The following is a 21,267-nucleotide window of genomic DNA, read 5'->3' as shown; positions in this document are numbered from 1 at the left end:
CACACAACACCAAGCTCTTAGCAGTTAGCAACCACAACTAGGCTCACCAGTCTGTGTTAACCCAACCAGTATAGATGTTTGGAAGTCAAAATCTCCCTCAACTTCTACACAGAATCACAAGATCATAGGAGGCACTTTTTACTTTACTTTTAAACATAGCATATACAGAAAATTTTACAATTAAATTCATTAATTTTAGAACCATTTTCAAGACTCAGTTTAATATGTTAAAACCCTACTGTGTCTTCAATTCCTAACCTGTTGCATAAAGAAAATGCTAGTAGTTTAACTTGTAGTTTTCTTGGAGCATTTTGAGATTAAACAATGAGAGAGAAAGAGGCTGATTTGATACCACAAAGTGGCTAAAAATGAAACATCTGAATATTTTCTTTAGTGGCCTGAAAGTAAAATGAAGAAATTCTAGCCTGTATCCTCTTTTCAAAGATATATATTTAAAAAAAAACTCTAAGAGATTTTTGTCTTGCATTTAAGATTTTTAAATACCTTTAAAAGCCTTTATTTTTCACTAAATTGATTTGACTTTTAACTTCTTTTAAGAGCCTGCAGACACCCTGGTAAAGAAATGAGCATAACAGCAGTAATAAAGGCTTCAGACAACTTCTTACTGATTATAACAGTGTTCAATCCCAACGTCATCGCAGAAACTGAGGTGCTGTTTATTTACAGCTTATTGATTTTGAATAGACCATTCAAAATTACATGGATATCCTAGGATTTGAATTGATGTGTTCAAATCTTAGGATCCTTACAAAACTAACAAACCTAGACCTTCTTCAAACTACAGAAAATCTTTCTAAAATATTTTTCTGAACCATCCAATAATTGGGCCTTTGCTGGCTGATTTTGATCAGCAGGGATGAATCAGACCAAAACTTAACAATTATCTTGTAATATGTACTCTGCCTAAAATGCATTTTTCTGCTAATCACACCCATTAGATCTGCTCCACTTGCTTTAGGCAACTACTTATTATACCTAACATCATCTAAAACAAGCTAAACTTCAAAAACCTTTGAAGCTAGACTAAACTTGGAGAACAAGGTTTGTTGCATTTCATGCTGGAGCTCTACAAGCTCACTCACTATAGAACAGGCTGAATTTGTAGGCCAACAAACAGCCGAGACTGACTTAATTTGGAAGTAGATGGACTCTGAAACAGTGCTAGGACGCTGCAAAGGTTGCTTTTCACACAGCTGAATAAGCACTGTAATGTGTGAAGGTTTCCTGGTCGCATTCACAAGAGACGTGATTTTAAAAGAGCTCTGAGGGAAGAGAGAAATGTATAAATAGACCAGAGACATGAAAAATCACACAAACTGCTATCAGTTCATGAAAGAGTATGTTCCAAAGTTCCCATTGCTGTAAAGATCTGCATCCATGACCGAAGCCTTTTGTAAAGAGAGTATGGATCAATTAGCACACACTGCCACACAGACGGCCGCTGCTGTGCTTTATTACCCCGGAGAACAGGCTCTCTCTCTCTCTCTCTCTCTCTGTGTTCATGGCTGATAGCTCTGACGTTTCTCATCTGTCTGTGACTCAGAGTTCAGGTTTCTCACTATTTGTTCCTCCTAATTGTTTACTGCGTGTTGATGTGACACAGCAGCTGGATGGACCGGAAACTGGAGCCAAACGACAGTGGGAAAATCCTGCCAGTGTCGGATCTAGCCAGGAACTAACGCAGGTGATTGCATATGCTTACGTGTGCCGTAGTAATTCAGGGCAATTTGATGATCCTCCGCCCTCCAGGATCCCCTGGAAACGTTGCATGACAGGTTAGTAGGAAACAACCGGTGGGAAATAAAACCTTTCCTAGAGTTGTTCATGACGTAGAAAGTCCTCATAAATATGTGTTATCAATATTATGTCACAGAATACAACCTGCTTTGCATATTTATCAGACCAATCACAAACTGATGTGTAGGCACATCGCCAAACATCCGTGTGTTCTCTTACAGCTGACGCACACTGTATTTTCCTTTAGCCTTTTGTTAACTCTGTCTATAAACTTTTATGTTTCCTCTCATAGTCTAGGTACACTAATAATCTTGAGCGTACCATCGTGGACTGGTGATGATAAAAATATGTGTTTATTATGTTTAAAAGTGGATTCATAATGTTAATGGCAGACTAGAGTATCAGTTTGAGGTGAACAAATAAATGAAAGAAACATCAAAAGAAAAAGTCTAACTCTCTTTCATTTGTGAAAATGACTGTTTCATATACAGTGACTACACATTATCCATTATCAAGAAATGGAAGGAATATGGCACATATGTAAATCTGCCTGGATCAGGCCATCCTCACAAACTGAGTGGGACTAGTGAGAGAGGCCACCCAAGAAACCTATGACTATTCTGAAGGAGTTACAAGCTTCAGCAGTTGAGATGAGAGAGACTTTTCAGACCAGTCAAATATTTATGGGAGAGTGGCAAAGAGAAAGCTGCTGTTAAAGAAAACTAATTAAAGCTCAACTAGAGACATGTGGGAGACTCCATGGTTAAGTGGAAGAAAGTTCTCTGATCTGATGAGACCAAAATGTTGCTCTTTGGCCATCAGACAAGACGCTATTTTTGGTGGCCACCAAACACTGCACATCACCACACACACAATATCACCACTGTGAAGCACGGTGGTGGCAGCATCATGCTGGGGGGATGCTTCTCAGCAGCCAGTCCTGGAAGGCTAGTAAAGGTAGAGGGTAAAATGAATGCAGCAAAATCCTGTAGGATAATCTTATTCAGTCTGCAAGAGAACTACTGCTTGGGAGAAGATTTATTTTCCAGTAAGACAACGGCCCAAAGTATACAGCAAAAGCTACTCAGAAATGGTTTGAAAACAGCAAGGTAAATGATCACAAATGGCCAGTCAAAGCCCAGACCTCAATCCAACAGAGAATTGGGCTTGGAAAGGGCTGTTTACGCCCAGACCTGGTGCAACCTGACAGAGCTTGAGCAGTTTTGCAAAGACAAATGGAGTGTAATTGTTGTGTCCAGATGTGCAAACCTGACTGAGACCTGTTCACACAGACTCTGTGCTGGGATTGCAGCCAAAGCTGCATACTATATACAGACTTGAAGGGGGTGAATTTTTATGCTGTAATTTCTTTTACGCAACATATTTTTAATAAATTACTTTGTAGAAATCTGTGTTCACTTTGACATGGGGGAAGGCTAAATGGGCCTGTAAAATGGGACAATACCAGTCAAACCAATATTAAACTGATGCATTGGCGCATCCCTAATTTATACACTGTATGCATCTCTTGTTGGGGGTTGCAAAGGGTCTGCAGCTTTCTTAGGGCAAGAGGTAATGTACACCCTGGACAGGTCCCGAGTCAATCGCAAGGCTGACATGTCAAGCATGTCTTTAGACTGTGCATGTCTTTAGACTGTGGGAGGAAGCCAGAGGAGGGAACCCAGCATGTACGGGGAGAGCAGACAAACTCAGCACAGAAAAGCCCTGTCCAACAGGAGGTTTGAACCATGAACTTTCTTGTTGGGAGGAACTGCTGTGCTGCCATGCAGCCTTAAAGCAAAACAGCCTTCACATGAACAAGAATAATTTCTATGCAATTCTATTCAATTAAATCATTCTATTCAATAATTCTTTCACTCACGAGTTTGCTCGTTTTCGGCTGCAGTCTTAGCACCCTATAATATCTCCCACAGTCTGACACTGCCATGCTTCAAAGTGCCACTGGTGTTAGATAGCTGACAACTCGTAGTAATTCTGATCCGTGGCTCTCTTCTCCGGCTGAACTCCTCGTCTGTATTTGATCAGACCACTTCATTTTTCAGCACGTGGATTTCTAAAATCTCATCTGCAAATTCTGGACATGCTGTCGTGTACTTTTCCTTTCCTCAGGAGCACCATCCATCTGGCTTCTTCACCACAGAGCCTTGACTTGTGAAGCCCTGTGGACTGTAGCCTTTCCAGAGGAATCTCTCATCATAGCAAGGGCACTTTGTTCTTACTCCCCAGTTGTCCTTGAATCTCAGGTCAGCTGGAAAGCGAAGGACCTTATAGGGTTGGTGGTACTCTTTGGTTAGTAAGACTCTTCTAGGTAAAGTCCAGGTAGAAAGTATATTTTTATGATGAGGCTTTATGCTCCCCTGGGGATTTTCAAAATAAGATTTATGCTTTTTCACACACCATTGCTTCCTCTGGTTTGCCTCCCTCCAAACATCCAGCCAGGCAATGTTAGCAGTAAAATATTGCTGAGGACATTCTGTTTCCAGATTTTATTATTTGAAGTGAAGAATAAACTTTTTCACTCTTTAAATGGTATTATAGAGACTATTTTACTTTATAGATGAAAATCACAATAAGAACATGTGTCATTTTGACATATTTAGCATCATTACTTCAACTCTTCCTCCCATAAAGCTTGATTTCATTAGAATATAGGCTGCTTTTATACATTTTTAGGCACACAATGGAATATTTACTGCGTTATTAAAAAGAAAATATTGACAAGTGTAGTTCTGAGTTAACTATAAGAGTCCATGCTGTCTCTTGATCAGTGTAGTACTCATACTTTAATTGAGTGGAGCTCAGTTCTGTATTAGTATTGACTGATTTGTGTGATAAAAATTTTCTTGCCCACCTGCGTCTGCTCTGAATATTGGTGCAGTAATGATTTTATGGTCTGTCTCATTGGCTCATAGAAGAAAGTGTCCTAAACACTGTTGAGTCACACACAGTCCTCCTCCTCACAACAGTTGACAAATAGTGGGCTCACCCCCATCTCAACAGATGATTCAGTGGCTGACCAGGAGACAGGCAGTGTGGGTTGCATTTTTTTTCTCACAACTCCAGTCCTCTGGCAACTCGCAATGGGCACATCTCCAAGGCCCTGTCTCCCGTGTCTGACTATAGCATACAAGGCCAGCACCAAGATGGCTGAGTCGGGAGTGAGGTCTCACTATCCCACAGTAACATTAGCCCACGCATGGCACGAAGCCACCAGCAGACCACGCACTCCTGGCTGTGTGCTCCCTGTTCAATTTGTGGAGTAACTATTTAACAGTGTTCAATCTCACATCCAGAGCAGTCGGAAGGTTTTTGGATTTAAGACTGGCTTCAAATCAGGGGCCCAGGCCTGGATCGGAGTACATTTGACCCAAATGCTCAATTGATCAGCGTGAACATAAGCTTACCTGAGCCCACCTGGAGAGGTGGTCTAAGACATGATTCACATGTACTCAGGCATGGTAATGAAGCTGTCGTGCAACTGTGCCCAAGCACTGGGTACTCATCATGATTAGAGGTGTGAAGTCAATTCTTAATCAGGGGTCAAAGTAACTAAGTACATTAACTCAAAGTACTTTAAACAAGTAGCTTTTGTGTACTTGTACATATTAAAAGTATTGTACTTCATTGCATTTTAAACAGCATCGAGTACTGAGTAATAATCAAGCTTTAAAAGCCAAAACGAGGAGGTCCAAGCTCCCTGCCAACAACATGAAACTGGTAGTAGTTCAGCTTTGACTACACATGACTGCCAGGGGCACAAAATGAGAGAATGATTCAGAGTTTTATCCCAAATCAGCAGTTTAATTTCAAGTTCCACCCTGAATAAACCAACCAGGTTGGAGATTCATTTTCTTTTGTTTTAGTTGCACATTAAGGAAAGTAAATATTGGTCACAAGCTCCTTTGGTATCAACAGTAACTCATCACGACTGTGAGTAAACTTATGATGAGTAGATTCAAAGATGAGTACTTTTATTTCTACTTAGGTCAGGTCAGAGAGCATATGCCAGTTCAGCACTTCCCATGCCAACCTTAGACCCGTACTGCTCCAGCTTCCTGATGGCCATCATCCAGCCCTGTGCTAGGCCCATACCCATGCCCAATTTCTCCAGGTATCTTCCAAGCTGACCCCTCCATGACGCACACGCAGTCCACGCCCCGACAGTCCACAGCACCTGGACCAGCCCACCAGGTCCTGAGCAGACAGTATGTAGTGGGCTGGATCAGGTCCAGGAAAGTGCCCTAGGTGCCTATAAAAGCACAGCTGCCATTCCCATATCAAACAGCTGACCCTTCCCATTCCTGCTCTCCTGAGCACATCAGCATTGGACACATGGTCTAGTTGATGATACCCAAAGATGTGCCAAAGTGAAGTTGTCACAAAGCTGTCCAGCCGACCCCTCAGTCAACATCCAGGCCTCAGAGTAAGTCAGGAAAGACTCTGACTTGCGACCACATGCTCGGATATCGGGAACCCCACACTGTCTTGCTCAGCAAATCCATCACCTCATGCGCAAGTCCAATTCTCTGGTTGATCTCATCCTCGCAGTTGGCAGATGGATGGAATACGCTGCCACGGTGGGTGAACTGCTCCACAACTTCAACACCCTCACCATTCACAGACACAGATATGATGGCAGCATCCAAGGCACCCTCTGATACCAGGACTCTCTTTTGGCCCGTGCATTTCCAATGCTTTAGGCTCTCTCTCAGCAAGTTAAGAGCCCCACAAGGACATCTACAGTCTCCAAAAGGACCACAGCACTATCCAGATCAGCGTTCTGGACCTCACAAAAATGACCTGCCTGTCAGGTACTGAAGCTCAAGAGGTACTGCCTAGCCCAAGAATCAATTGGGGAGAAGCCAGAGGTGGAACCACCACACTTCACAGAACTCTCTGTACCAGAATATAAGGCAGTTATCAGCTACTTAAGTACATTTTAACCAAAGAAACTGTACTTTTACTTGATTATTCTCATACTTCTTCCACCTCTGTTCTTAATGTTTCCTGTCTCTTCAAAAACCATCATAGCCGTGCAGTATGGACCAATCTCAGCTGCTCAGTAGGAAGAGGGTGGTGCCTTGAAATAATAAAAGTATCCATAGTAGCCTACAGGATGGATTGCACTGCCTGCACCCAGCATAAACAAACCTCTTCGAGAGTTGTTGCAATGGTTGCCTCATCTTTCTTCTTTGAGGATATGCAAACCATATCATCACCAACCATATTAGACTGTGTACATATAAATGTCTCCTCAGGCACAAAACGATGCAGACCAGCCAAGTAAAGCTGGGCACTCACTGGAAGATTTTCACATCTTAAACAGTTTCAAAAGCTTGGATGACTAAAGAAATAAAGATGTTTTCAAACTGTTATTTGTCTTTTAGTCCTGCAAATGCATACACTAGACCAATAGTTCTCAAGCGGTTGAGCTTCAGGACCCACCATCACCTCCTCAGTGAGCAACTGTGTCCCAAATGATATTATTCAACTTGCTTGACTTAGCGTCTGCTAAATAGTTTTTACTTATGTCTGCATGTTTTATTCATATTAATAATTTTGAATTTAGGTTTTACTTTATGTATTTACGTTATTGTAATCAGCTGATAAAATCGTCAAAAAGTGAATTATCTTGAACACATTTTATTATCTTTTAAAGTTAAATTATAATTCACAGCTCTTTAGTGTACAGCAGAAAGTTCTGAAATAATCAGCGCTTTATAACAAACAGGAAATGTGTTGTGAATCAGAAACTGGTCTGGATTGAAAAGGCTCCACCCCAGAATGGGAATTTGAACTGAACTGAACCATGAGATACTTTAAGATTCATATCTCTAGTGCCTAATGATAGAAATGCTCAATCAAAGCTAATTCAAGAAAGTTTTAATCTGAACTTTTCTGTTAACTGATTTTTTAACCTACGTCAGCTTGGGCGGCATTTTAGCTTAGTTGGTAGAGAGGGCACCCATATAAGAAGGCTTCAGTCTTTCAGTCGGCTGCAGGTCCAAACCCTGGTTCTGGTTCTGGCCATATTTCACATCTCTCTTCAGCTGTCCACTCAAAAAATCTTGAAAAACTTCTATGTTGGCTTTTAAGTTCTTGCAATCAAGAACTGTCCCCATTAGGTTTGTTTATTCAGGGAGTGAAAGTAACAGCCAACGATCCATTCCCATTAACGGCTCATCAAAATGTTCTCAAAGGTGTTTTAATCACTTACAGTCTGTGAATCCACAAACAGACCTAAAATCCATCAAATCAGAAGGACATAAGCACACAAGCACAAAGGACATGAAAACACTCAATGAAAGCTGTAACGAGGAAGAGTAATGAACAAAATGAGAGAAAATGTACATAACCATCAGCACAGAAAAAGATAAGTACATAAGCCATTAGCTAGGCTTACACATTGACAGATACACACTGATTCATCTCTAACCAATTTAGAAACAAACCAAACATCATGAGCAAAAAGTCTTGGCAGGGCGGGGTGGAGGGAGTTAAATGGATGGAAGCAGTGAATCATACTGTAGCCAAAGTCATCTTTATAAAGAAATCATCTCAGGTAATGACCCCAAGACAACAGCTTCCTCTGTGAGTCAGAATAATTGGTCCAACAGAGCGTTAATACCAAGCCAAGACCGGGACAGAGAAACCCAGAACAAAGAATGAGGTGTCCTTGCAGCTTCTCCAGCTAAAGGTCAGAAGCGGCGGGGTCAGCCATCGCTGTGAATCCTCTTCACTGTCACCACGCTCCTGCCTCACTCTGTCAAGGCCCAGACCCCTCCAGTGGTTCCTGCTCCTCACTCTGCAGCTGTCAGTATATTTACACACCTTCTCAGACACACAACACTTACAAACTAGCCTGTACCTCATAGACAGCAATGCCAAAAGCAAATAATATTAATATGCCCCCAAAAATGATCCAAAATAAATCCTGAGAGGTAGTCAAATTGAAAACTCTGATTACATGTAAATGTTACATTCAATTTCAAATTTTCTTGGGTATATGTCATGGTACAAGGTACTGAAAACTTACTACTGATAAGATTACAACCGTCTCTGTTAAGAATTGACAAATATTCAACACTCTTTTGATCCCATTAGCATAAAAATAACACAAATCAACAGCGGTGTGCAGTGCAGTGTATACCCGGGCCTTCAGTGCAAGCCTACACTACTTTAACTATCCTGTGATAACCTCATAAGTTATTGTTTCAAATAATAACTTCATCCATAGTGTCTGCACTGTAGCATATGTCCTAGGTAGCCCTTAATCCCAAAAGGCCTACACATGACCTGACATACACCACCTAAAAAAGGTATCTGGGCATCAGATCAACTCAGACCACAACCCTGCGACTGGTCCACTGGGTAGCACTAGGTGATTCCAAATCCCTGTGTAATTGTGTGTGGTCTAATGTGAGTTTAATGGCTGCAGAACAACAACAACTCAAATCTACTTTCCAAAAACCTGACGATAACAGATATGCATTTCCTCATCCATGTCTCTCAGTGGTTTAACCAGTTCTAAAATCCCCAACATCCGTTCCCTCAGCTGTTTCAGCCATACCTTCCATCTCCTCTGACATCTCCTCTCTTTCCTCCTTTCAATAACTGCAATATGTGTGCTTCTCAATATTTATCAGCTCCACTTTACATATAATGTGCTCAGTTTCAGCGGCCATGGTTTCCTGTTAACAAATGAGCAAGAAATGTGATGGTGGGGCTGGGACCTGGCATAAAAATCTCACTGCCACACAGTTGTGTTGGGTTTTGCAGAGCAACACAGACACACTAACACACAAGTTTGTAGTAGTGGTGTTGAAAACAACCATTTCAGTGATGCCTCGTGATGCGGATGTGGACATTTATGCATTGATTCAGAGGCAACATATAATGGATGCAGACATATGCTGTTTACGCATTTTCCCCCAGCAGCTGAACCAAACGTAAATTTCCCTTCCAAACGGGGCTGCTTTCACTGCATTTCCACAGAGGTCTATTTCAAATGGCACCGCTTTTCCTGTCCTTCAGTAGCACTAGTCACAGGTGATGCTATCAACTTATCAACTCCTGTGTTAGGACTATGCCAGCACGCCAACCCGGAAATACTCAAGAATCTTCATAATTATTTATTCAAGTTTCTCATCAAAACCTTTTTTTTATGTCTTAATGTGACACATTAGCACAGGACATTTCATTTTCAGTTGCCTAATAGTCATTTTTATCGAGATGACCCTGAATGCATCTGACCGACCTTAAGTACACTAATTAACTTTCATTATGTTGATTTCACCATACGTCACAACATTGGATTATTTTTGACTAAGTTTACTTGCTACAAAGTTTGGGGGGAATTCTCAGTGCTAATCTGAGCGAATGAGGAAAATAATCGCCCTCTTGCACCTGAAGCTAGTGTTAAGATTGCATGCGACTCCCAGCACAGCTGAAGTCCTTCTTCTTACAGCCAACAGTTGAGGGCACCACATTATGTTGAATTTGATGCACAATGCTGATGTACTTAGACATTATGCTCCCACCTGCAGGAACTGATTTATGTTTTTGCACAAGAGATGATAAAATTATGTTACACCACAGAACCTGTGAGACTCAGTAGCAGTACTAATAAGCTGATAAGCTAACGTCTTATCGAGTCACTTGTTTTAATAATATAGAATAGGGCTGAATGATTTGGGAAAATAATCTAATTGCAATTTTTCCCCCAATATTGCGATTGTGGTTTGATTTCACATTTGACTCATATTTCAAATTGGATATGAGTTGTTGTCTTTAAGGGAGTAATTTTTTTGTCATTCTTAAGAAAAAAGTACTCAAATGAAGAAATTGTAGACTATTCTGATGCATTATGTCTCTGCTGCAAAAAAAAAGTTTAAAACTGGTATTCTGACACAAATATCAGGTTAAGAAAATATTGCACCTTCTGCAATTTGAAAATTGCAGCATTGCTATTAAATTGCAATTTAATCTAATTTTCGATTAATTGTCCAACCCTAATAAAGAACCAGGTTTCAATCTCCATCCCTTGTCAAAAGACATGAACTCATTGCCTGATGACTACTGACGCATGATATTGACCCCGCACTGTAGTGCATAGTAGCCAGGTCTAACAGTAACTGACTGAAAAAGACATCATAATGTGCACTGGCCTACAAGTTTCCCTGTTATCACTGCTGATTGTTGGCCATTGTTGTAGCAGTTGAAGGCAGGATGTATAAAAATACTGTGCATCTAAAATTATGTTACTTTTGTGTTTTAAGATATCATCATTCAATACTCATAAATTTAAAGAGCAAAGTTTATATATCAAATCTTAAATGACTAGCAGTGATTGTTTGGCTGCAGAATGTGTGTCTGGGTATTGATATGAAGAGCCTTCACTAACACCTTCAAGGCAAAAACAATGAAAATACTTTGGTTAAAAAAACAGAACTCTTCAGTGTTATCAGGCACCTATCTCTCCGCATAGAAACATTTCAGCTTTTGAACATGCAGTGTCTCAAATTGTCCTGAGCAGTTGGGTGATATGATAATGATGTAAGCCAGGAGGAAACAGCAGCATGTTATTCTTCCAACTTTCATAAAACAGTGCAAACACTGACCAAGACGAGTACAGGTAATGAGGTAACCTTTGTGGGAGGGGGTAAAGGTAACTGAATTCCATGAGAACACTCTTACAGCCCGACACAACCAGCAAAATTTGATCTCTACGTGAACAAAGCCTGATTCAGGTGAGGGTTTTTCCACTGTGGAAAATGACAAGAAGGCTGGAAAGGCATGTTTATCGGGCAGAGCTTAGCAAGTCTTATCTAGACAAACTGCGCAAGACTGAGGAAACGACGGAAAAAGATATCACCGTGGGTTCCATGCTATCCCTCAGGAAGTCACGGAAACTTAAGCAAATCGAACTGATGGCCATCAAAATGACAGGAAAATCACCCAGGCTTGTCAGGGCCACTCAGTCTCACTCTGACACTGACAACAGATGCCCTGTGCCCATAAAACAAACACTGCTATCACAACCGAGAGAGAAACCAACAAACACCTGTTGCCTGTGTAATACTGTATGTTTCATTAAGAGCTGAAGTGAGAACAGCAAATCCATTTGGTAATTTCAGTACTGATCTGAGCAAGAGTCGTATCTGCATCATTTGTTAAGCATTTACAAGCCCCCAAAGATGTGGTTTCACAAGAGAGATACAGTGTGCTATTCTCAGATACAACTATTACAGCACCCAATCAAATCCAGTTTGTACAAACTGGAAAAATTATGAAAAATAGCTGGGTCTGAGATATTGTAACCTCCTGTGTATATTTTAATACTCTCACATTTACTGCCAGCTATCAGCAACTCATATAGTAACTAGAAAAGCACTTGGAGAGCGCAGACCTCCGCCATTAGCCCTACCTCCCAGTAGTACAGAATCCTTTAAAAAATTCCTGGATCAAGACGGTGATACGGATCACTCCTAAAATCTAATCAGTTCTTCCTTATGCCATTTCTGACATTTCCTGAAAATTTCATGAAAATCCGTCCATAACTTTTTGAGTTACGTTGCTAACAAAGTAACAAAGTAACTAACTAACTAACTAACAAACCCTACCGATCACATAACCTCCTTGGTGGAGGTAATTATTGTAATTACTTTGGATTCAAAAGAAACATGTAGGAAACAGCTATGGCTAAAGCTAATCTGGATTCTTTAAAATTAGTTGATTTATCACACTCCTTATCCCAATACTGAAACATACTATCAAATAGCCTTTGTTCATGTAGTGCATGCCTAATATTAAAAACATATGTTCTGCAATATAATAACATATGGAGGTTAAAATTTCAATTGTCCATATCCAAGCCTACAGAAACCAACTGCATTTATTCAGAATCACTTCCTGCCAATTCCTGACAAAATATATTTTTCACGTTCCTCAAATTACCTTGAACACACAAACTTTTTGACTGTAGAGACATTTTTCTAAAAGTCAACAAAGCAGAGTCACAAGTGTATGACTAAAAGCAGGAGGACATGAGAGCACAGGGGTCTGAGTGTACCTGCTGGGGGCCCTCCCCGTTGACCATAGGTGGGGGTGGCGGCGAGGCCAGGATCGGGAGTTCAGGGCTGAGAAGCTGGCCGGACTCCAGAGGTGGGGTGTGGTCTGCCATGTCTCCCTCATTCACACCACTGAAGAGGTGCTCCTGCAGCAAAGACAGTCACGATCAATGGAAATGTACAAAGTAAACCACAAAGTCTTGTTGCGGTATCATCCTCTCCAGTCTGCAAACCAGTCATTTGACCTGGACTGAGAACTACATTTACCCAGAATGCCCACTGGATGCAGCTTCTATCTGCTCTCTGCTACTTCACAGTCTGAGCACATCTTTGTCTACAACAGTACAATGTTTGAATGCAATTGCTTTCATTATCAAGTACACATAAATCTGTCCTTTCACATGGGTGAAAAAAAACTGGCATAACAATATGAACACCATAAAGAGTATATATTTTTCATAACTCTCTGAGGAATTCTTAAGATACCAGAAGAAATGCAGTTATTTCTCTCATTGTCATCGTGCCTTTCTACTAGATCCTAGTACAGTCCCCATGAAAAGTAGTCACCCCCTTGATGTTTTACCCTTCAACTGATTTTATAAATCAATCATGATCAATATAATGTATTTTTTTTTGGCAAAGAAAAAAACTCTTTAATGTCAAAGTGAAAACAGATTTATACAAAGTCGTGTCAATTAAAGAAAAAGTGTAATGTAAAATAAGTGACTGCATAAATGACTGACCTAATTCAACAGAGGTCCAGCCAATAGGTGGTAGTAGTCTTACAAATGAGTGCGGTGGATATGCCTCAAATGTCTGTAATATAAAGACACCTGTGTCTGGAAAGTCAAGTCATTAGGTAATCAGTATTTCTGGCAACCATTACAACCTGAAGATGAAAGAACACTCCAAGCAACTCAGAGAAAAAAATATTATTTAAAAGTGGAAGTAAGGAAATGGATACAAAAATATTTCCAAGCCACTGAATATCCCCCAGAGTTCAGTTAAATCCATCATCAAGAAATAGAAGGAGTATGGCACATGTGTAAATCTGCCTAGGTCCAGCTGTCCTCACAAACTGAGTGACCATGCAAGAAAAACACCATTCCCACTGTCAAGCACAGAGGCAGCATCATGCTGTGGGGATGCTTCTTGGCATCCAGCCCCGGAAGGCTAGTAAAGGTAGATGGTAAAATGAATGCAGCCAAATAAAAGAAAATCCGGTAGGGCAGTCTAATTCAGTCTACAGGAGAACCATGGCTTGGGAGAAGATTTAATTTTCAGTAAGACAATGACCCGAGGCATACAGTGAAAGCTACACAGAAATGGTTAAAAGACAACAAGGTGAATGTTCTAGAGTGGTTGAGTCATTGCCCAGACCTCAATCCACCAAAGATCTTTTCACGCCTGATCCCTGTGCAACCTAGCAGAGCTTGAGCAGTTTTGAAAAGAAGTATGGAGTAAAATTGCAGTGTCTAGATGTGCAAGCCTTATTGAGACCTATCCACACAGACTCAGTGCTGTGATTGCAGCTCAACATGCATCTACTAAATACTGACATGGAAGGGGTGAATATTTATGCAGTCACGTGTTCTACATTATATATTTTTATTTCATTGGCCTGACTTTGTAGAAATCTGTTTTCATTTGGACATTGAATTTTTTTTGGTCAAAAAGCCAAATTATATTGACCATGACTGATTTTTAAAATCTGTAAAAGGGTAAAAGATCCAAGGGGGTGAATACTTTTTATAGGCACTTTAAGACATTAAGATAAAGGGTGGCTAGGGAAAAAATGGGCTTTTACTGACTACCACAATAGGATCAAACTGACCACTGCATAATCTCCTCTCAAGAGATGTTGAAAAATATTTTATGCTAATTTTATGACATCCCAACAAAAGAAAGATTTTGTTGCATCCGGATGATTCTATTTCATCTTGGGCTCATACTAAAGTCTATATTTAGCAATTTAAATTATGCCTTTTACAGTAAACAAACCAACTAGCACATGACCAATAACCCCTGAATCTAAACCGTTTCCAGTAAACACTTATTGAGAGACTGATTTGCAATGACACGCATTGTAATTAATTTCCAAACACATCCGTTGTTTTCCACTGCCAGTCATTCAGAGGCTGCTTTTTCTGGCAGAGCAGCCCAGTAACTGACTCTGAAAGATATTTTTTTTTCCCTGACGGCATCAATGAGCGGTCAAGTTAAGCCAGCTGCTCCATCCAAACTAAACAGACACGGTGAGGCAGAAATGAGGACTGATCTGATGTTTTCTGTTTTAAGATATTGACATTTCAAGTAGGTACAAGGTGTTGGAAATCAGAGTGGTGCTGTTGTGGGAGACAATGTTGTCAATTATTCCTGTGCCTGAGGCGGTCTACCAGAGAGAGAAGCTATCAATAATCAGCAGTGACTGAGCTCTCTTGTGTTTTTTTCTAGGTTTTTGTTGAGGTGATGCAAACAAAAGTTCTGTGTGAACAATGGAGCTCAGAAAAAAATGAAAATCAATATTTTTACACAGCTATTCAGTATTATTCAGCAAAATTCTCCTTTTTCTTCAACAGTTTTATAATAAACTTAAAAAAATACACAAGTAAACACACAAAAACAGAGAGAAAAAGCTATTTAAAAATGGAGCAACACGTCCATATAAATGAATTAAAAGAACCATGTCACAGAGAAAGAGGAAAAGACAAACGAGTCATCAGGTGACGTACTGTGCTGCACATGATGTCAGTCAGGTGATGTATTAGGCATAACAAAAGCTCTTTACAGTGATTATAAAATGATTTGGATGTAGTGGGCACAAGCAGAAGTGAGGGAAATTAATAAATGCTGTATATGGAAAAATGTTAACCCCTTCAGTTGAAAGGGGTGCATTGAGACTCATAAGCTATTCACTGTGTTCTTAAATCTTTGACACTGAAACATAAAAAATCAGAGAGATTAGGCATGTGATGTTCCCAAATTCGAGGAATTGACAAACACATCAGCCTAGAGAGATTATGTGTGAAATTTAATCAAATCCTCTTAGGAAATAAAGGAAGATACCGTTCTTAAGGGATGCTGGAATGAAATAAGATTTAAAAGTCAAGATGAGGACAGGCTTTGACAGAAAAAAAAAGTGTAAAAGCAAACAAGAATGATGTTTAAAAAAAAACCCCAGTATACCATGAGAGTGTAACATGTGTCCTTGAGTCTAATTACAATCCAGCGCATGCGCCCCTAAACCTCACAGTGATCTGGCTTATCTGTTAGCTTTAGCCCCTCCTCTCCTTAAGCTTCATGAACTCAGTCAGTTTACAGTGTGATGGTCAATGAACTGGCTTTAAGGGGACTACTGCTTCAGGAGAAGACCAGCATGAGATTAGCCTGGTCCACTAGCACTCTTCAGATGACGGCCAGCTTCTTCTGCGGTCATTTGGCCTCCAAGTCAATCAGTCTGGCGTATTTCTTTACACCACAAGCCTATTAAAAACATTCATGTTTCAGGTCAGAAATATTTGCCAAAAACCCACTAAAATACCACCAATAGGTCAGTGAGAGAAGAAGTGCAAAGGGAGATCCCTGATGACAGCCACTTCTCTTTTTTACATTTTCCCTTTGGCCACCCACATGATATAACCTGATAAGGCCTTAAGGTGACTCAGTAGTCAAACACTGAAAATACATATTTAATAGTGTTTGCAAATATGATGTTTAATCAGGATGAGTGGGTGATTATAGAGTTGGAGTGCCACATTACCTGTGCTTAAATATGAGCCTGTGGAGTAATTATGTTTCCCTATTAAGGAAAAGGTTTGGCTGTATAAATGAAGAGTTGCATTCCAGCTCAGCCTGTCCACCACCTTTCCTGCTGCAGCATAACAATCATGACTTCTGTACTGAAATTGTGGTAACATCTGTTGTTGCTCTGACTGTACATCATATTTGCCTGTGGCTGAGAGTGCAGTCGATAAGGACACAGCTGGTTTTCAGTTACAGTTTTGTTGAGATGGGGAAAACACCCTGAAAGGGCTGAACAATGGGATGTTCTCTCAAGCCAACCTCTGTTCATGCCAAGTCTCAACATAAATACACTGAAAGAGAGTGATGACTGGAAAGAAATAAGAGCTATTTGTCAATATGAATACTACTTTTGTCATTTGAACTACGGATTCATGATATTGGATATGTTGATATTTACAAATTAATGAAGCTGATACCTATACTGATACCAATATTAAAATGTAGTTCTTTACAGTTGATATGGGCAGACATTTACCACAAAAATATTGGAAGACATTTTCAGATCTTCCAATACTCTTCCAATAATCATGTACCCCGAATTAGAACGCTTTGGTAGTTGTTAGGGTCCTTGTTATTTGCTACTAATGTCTAAATGTTCAGAAATGCTCTTACTAGGTCTGGGAGATTATTCACAATTTTGATCATATTGCATTATATCCTGTACCTTATGCAATTTTCAAATTGCATAAGGTGCAATATTTCTTTAACCTGAAATGTGAGACCAAAAAACACAAACAGTTTCTTTGAAGTAGCAGTGATGTTGTGCTCTACACATGCAAACATTCAAGCATCGAGATTTTCAGAATACTTTCCAAAAAAATTATATTTTCTTCAATTTTGTATGTTTTACTTAGGGCTGTCAAAAGATTGAAATTTTTAATTATGATTAATCACAAAATTTTTGTAGTTGTTTGTGATTAATAGCAATCTTTTCATCCCATTTCAAAATTCCACTATTTTGTGTTTTAAACTATTTCGTTGTCAATATTTTACTTCATTTTTAATGGCCCCTTAATACTTTATTCCTCATCTATGTATCTTGTTTTGCACCAACCACCGAGTCAAATTCCTTATATGTGAAAATGTACTGAACAATAAAACCTGATTCTGATTCTGATTTTGGATTTTTCTACAGTCATAACTAAGGGTAACTGACCTCCTGTTTGGATACAGACCTGCTTTTAGAGGTAGATCAGAGATTTTAACCTGAACCTAACCACAGAAGAAGGAACATGTTATGGACTGAAAAGGAAATATTAGATATTCATAATGTTTTGATGAATTCTGACTTATCCACAGAGCTGTCTGTGAGTTTATAAGGTGAAATGAGATATTAAGGAGCAGCAGTGGACTTACGCTGCAGGGAGATACTGGCGTGCCTTTGCCAAAGTGCAATTAAAGCATGCGATTAATCGCGATTTTAAAAAAAGTGTGCACTTATTGTGAACCTTCATTAGTCACAATTAACATGATCACTATTGGCAGCCCTGTTTTTTCTTAATCAAAATGAGAATGACTGAAAAATGATTACTCCATTCAACACAACAAATCATATCTTACAATATGAGTCAAATTAACACAACATAATCACACATTAAATTGTAATGTTTGGAAAACTAGTCCCAATTAGATTATTTCCCAAATTGTTTAGCCCTAGCTCTTACTGCTGTTCACACAGTTTACTGCTATCAAACAATCCATGCCACTTTAAATATTTACCCTTGCAATCTACAGCAGAACGTGTCTGAACTTGCCTATATCAACACTTCAGTCTATTAAGTATTTGCCTCCAGTTCTTGTACAATTTGATCTTTCCTTAAAACAATTCAACCTAATACAGCGGTTCGGTTAAAAACAAAAAAAAAACAGGAGAAATGTTATTCCTATGCCAGCCAGCTCAACACGGTGTAACAGCTGGTTATGAATTCAGAGCATGTATCTGACTTAGCATTTGACTAACCCTGTTACAGCCTTAAATAGATACATGCTACGATGGCTAACACATACAAATACTAAATCTCTTTTTAAACAAAATGCCAGGCCATTAAGACCATTTACCCTGGTAGTATTCTTTATTTGCAATAGCTTATATAAAAAGGTTAGCAACCTTGCAGCCCAGCCAATTGTTTACTCTAGCTACAGGTGCGTATTCTACACGATACAAACGCATTTTATTCGGTAAATGTGACATAAAATTGCAACCAGCTTATTATGAAAATTTATCTTAGACTTCGTTTCCCCCTAGAGACAGAAACACCGTTTTCAGCCAGCAACATAAGTCATTTGTACCAAAAGCAAGCTAGCCATACTCACTCAGTCAGTCGGCACAGCAGCAGTAGACTTCACTGACACGCCGATGCACAGTGATGATTGCAGGGATGATTCCGATGCAGCTATACCAGAAATGTTTACCGTCAGCGTGCTCCGGTGACCAGCTATTTTCTGCAACACCTGAGACGGATAACTTGCTAGCTACATAGATAAACACAAGAGAAGGCAAGATGTGACATGCTAGCGTAAGCTACTAATGCTACCCAGCTAATAGTTAGCAAGATGATGTGCTTTCTTCGTAATATGAGCTATGATCGCTCGTTTTGACTACACCTAAAGCAGATCGAAGTATCTAGCGAGCGACAGTGACGATGCCAAGTATCGATAATGTTAGCCTGAGTGCCAAATTTATCGAGATAACTTTCCATCTAACCCTGCTCCTTGCGTAAAAGTCAGGAATTTCGCCATCGCTTACGGGGCTCTGTGCGCATGCGCTCTGGAGCGAATCATGACGAATCCCAAATTCCAAGATAGCGAAGAGGAACATGAGTCGTAGATATACACGTACAGCACTGCTTCACGTAAATTAAGTTATGTTATTTTAAGGAAATTACTAATATCCAGAGCTTCCATTGCGAACTCTTTCTGCCCGCTTACGTTTCATTATCTTAAGGAAGACTTAAAGGTTGACGTGTCTCTGATTGGTTTGTTCACTGAGTCAGTCGTACAGCAACTTGTGGTCATGGTTAAACAGAATCATAAAACACTGACGTGCATGCAGTCGTTCCGAGCTCCCCTTTGACTCGTCGAGCTCGAGTGTTATGAATAAAAACACGGGACTAAGACCAGCGAGTTGAAAAAATATCCGGTCCACCTTAACCATCTCAGTAGCATCATGTCTCTTTTAGGCCTCCAGTGTGCGTATGTTCATTCATATTTATCCTCCATGTTTTCAAATCACGACTTGGGTGGAATAATCTAATGATAGACAAATAGCGAAAATTTGAATAGATTGTTCAAAGCGGTTTTTAATGTGTTTCACTTGACCAAAAAGCACAACGATCACAAATTTTAATGTAAATACTTCTCGCTGCAGTGGTGACAGAAAAACAAGAGCCTCAGAGATGACATTAAAACTAACAGCATTATGAAGACACCTAAGTTAAACTCTATTATTCCACTAAAGAAAAATACATTTGCACAAATACATTAATATCACATATTTATTCAGTCAAAGGTATACTAGTAGATCGATGTAAATGTGCTTGGAATCACTATACACACTACATCATCTATGGGAAAGATTCTACATGTGAATATATCACTTCAATAAAATGATCATGACAAAGCTTTGGAAGAAATAGTGCAAGGTGCATGCAGTGGCATCATGAAGACTGGGTTACCCATGGCTCCATCTGCTGGACTTTTAAAAGGCGTACATTGCTTTTACTGATTAATCAGTCTGATAAAACTGGACAAAAACAAATCATTGTCCAAACATTATAAAACAAAAGGTTTACAAAGCTCAATTGTCTGATTACTCCTCATTGAAAAATGATTTCTGTATGCCTATTACTCTTCCTAACAAAATTAGTTTCATTCTCTTTTCTTTCAAATACCCAGTAAGAGGGGAGTAGCCTGATGACAACAAATCAAGCAAACATTTCACAAAGTTTCCCTCAAGTGTTTCACTTCCTTATCCTTTCCAATTTAAAGTCCTATTTTGGTTGTGCCATTGAAATGGCACACAATGGCACCATTGAAATGGCACAACCAAAAAAAAAACAGACAAAAAAAAAAAGAAAAGAAAAGAAAAAACCCACACCTTTTACTATGATGTAAAGTGTCTCCTTTTAAAGTTTAAAAGATAGAAAGTAGACTACATTCTTCTGTACTCTGTACAGTTACAGTTTTGTTTGTTTTGATGCTCTTTTATCTTTTCAATGGAAATTCGGTTCAGAAAACTCTATAATCCCTCTAGGGTCAAATACTTTTGAGCAGCTTTACATAAAAACTTTCATAAAAGACTGGCAGGCTGCATGAGCGCCTTCCAGGCTTTCCCATTTTAAACCTTTACATTTTATAGAACTGCACAGTATGCAGTGCACAGTCATGTACCTGTGCAAATGGCATAAAATATCCTTTTTATTCAATTTTGATCAGAATTGTAGATTTTTGTCTGCTTTACATGTGCTTTTGTACACTTTAATCTTATTTTTGCATATTTAACTTAATTTATATAGTACATTTAAGACAGCCAGGGTTTACCAAAGACAGACTAAAATGTAGAACACAAAACAAGAAAACATCATTGTAGAATAATATCAAAATAGACAATACAAAT

General features: G+C 39.4%; 1 protein-coding gene across 1 annotated transcript in view; it reads right to left on the bottom strand.

The window, feature by feature from the left end:
- The window catches only part of fndc3a (fibronectin type III domain containing 3A), an 83,133-nt gene extending 63,656 nt beyond the window's left edge, over nucleotides 1-19,477 (bottom strand). The window contains exons 1-2 of the mRNA XM_041799750.1: nucleotides 18,966-19,477; nucleotides 12,851-12,994 (exon numbers count right to left, since the gene is read on the bottom strand). Coding sequence (XP_041655684.1) covers nucleotides 12,851-12,961 — 111 coding nt within the window. The 5' untranslated portion in view covers nucleotides 12,962-12,994; nucleotides 18,966-19,477. The remainder of the gene's footprint in view (nucleotides 1-12,850; nucleotides 12,995-18,965) is intronic.
- Between the last annotated feature and the right edge of the window lie 1,790 nt (nucleotides 19,478-21,267).

The sequence above is a fragment of the Cheilinus undulatus genome, linkage group 2 (assembly GCF_018320785.1).
Source record: "Cheilinus undulatus linkage group 2, ASM1832078v1, whole genome shotgun sequence".
NCBI lineage: Eukaryota > Metazoa > Chordata > Actinopteri > Labriformes > Labridae > Cheilinus > Cheilinus undulatus.
This window is presented reverse-complemented; position numbering and strand designations above follow the sequence as displayed.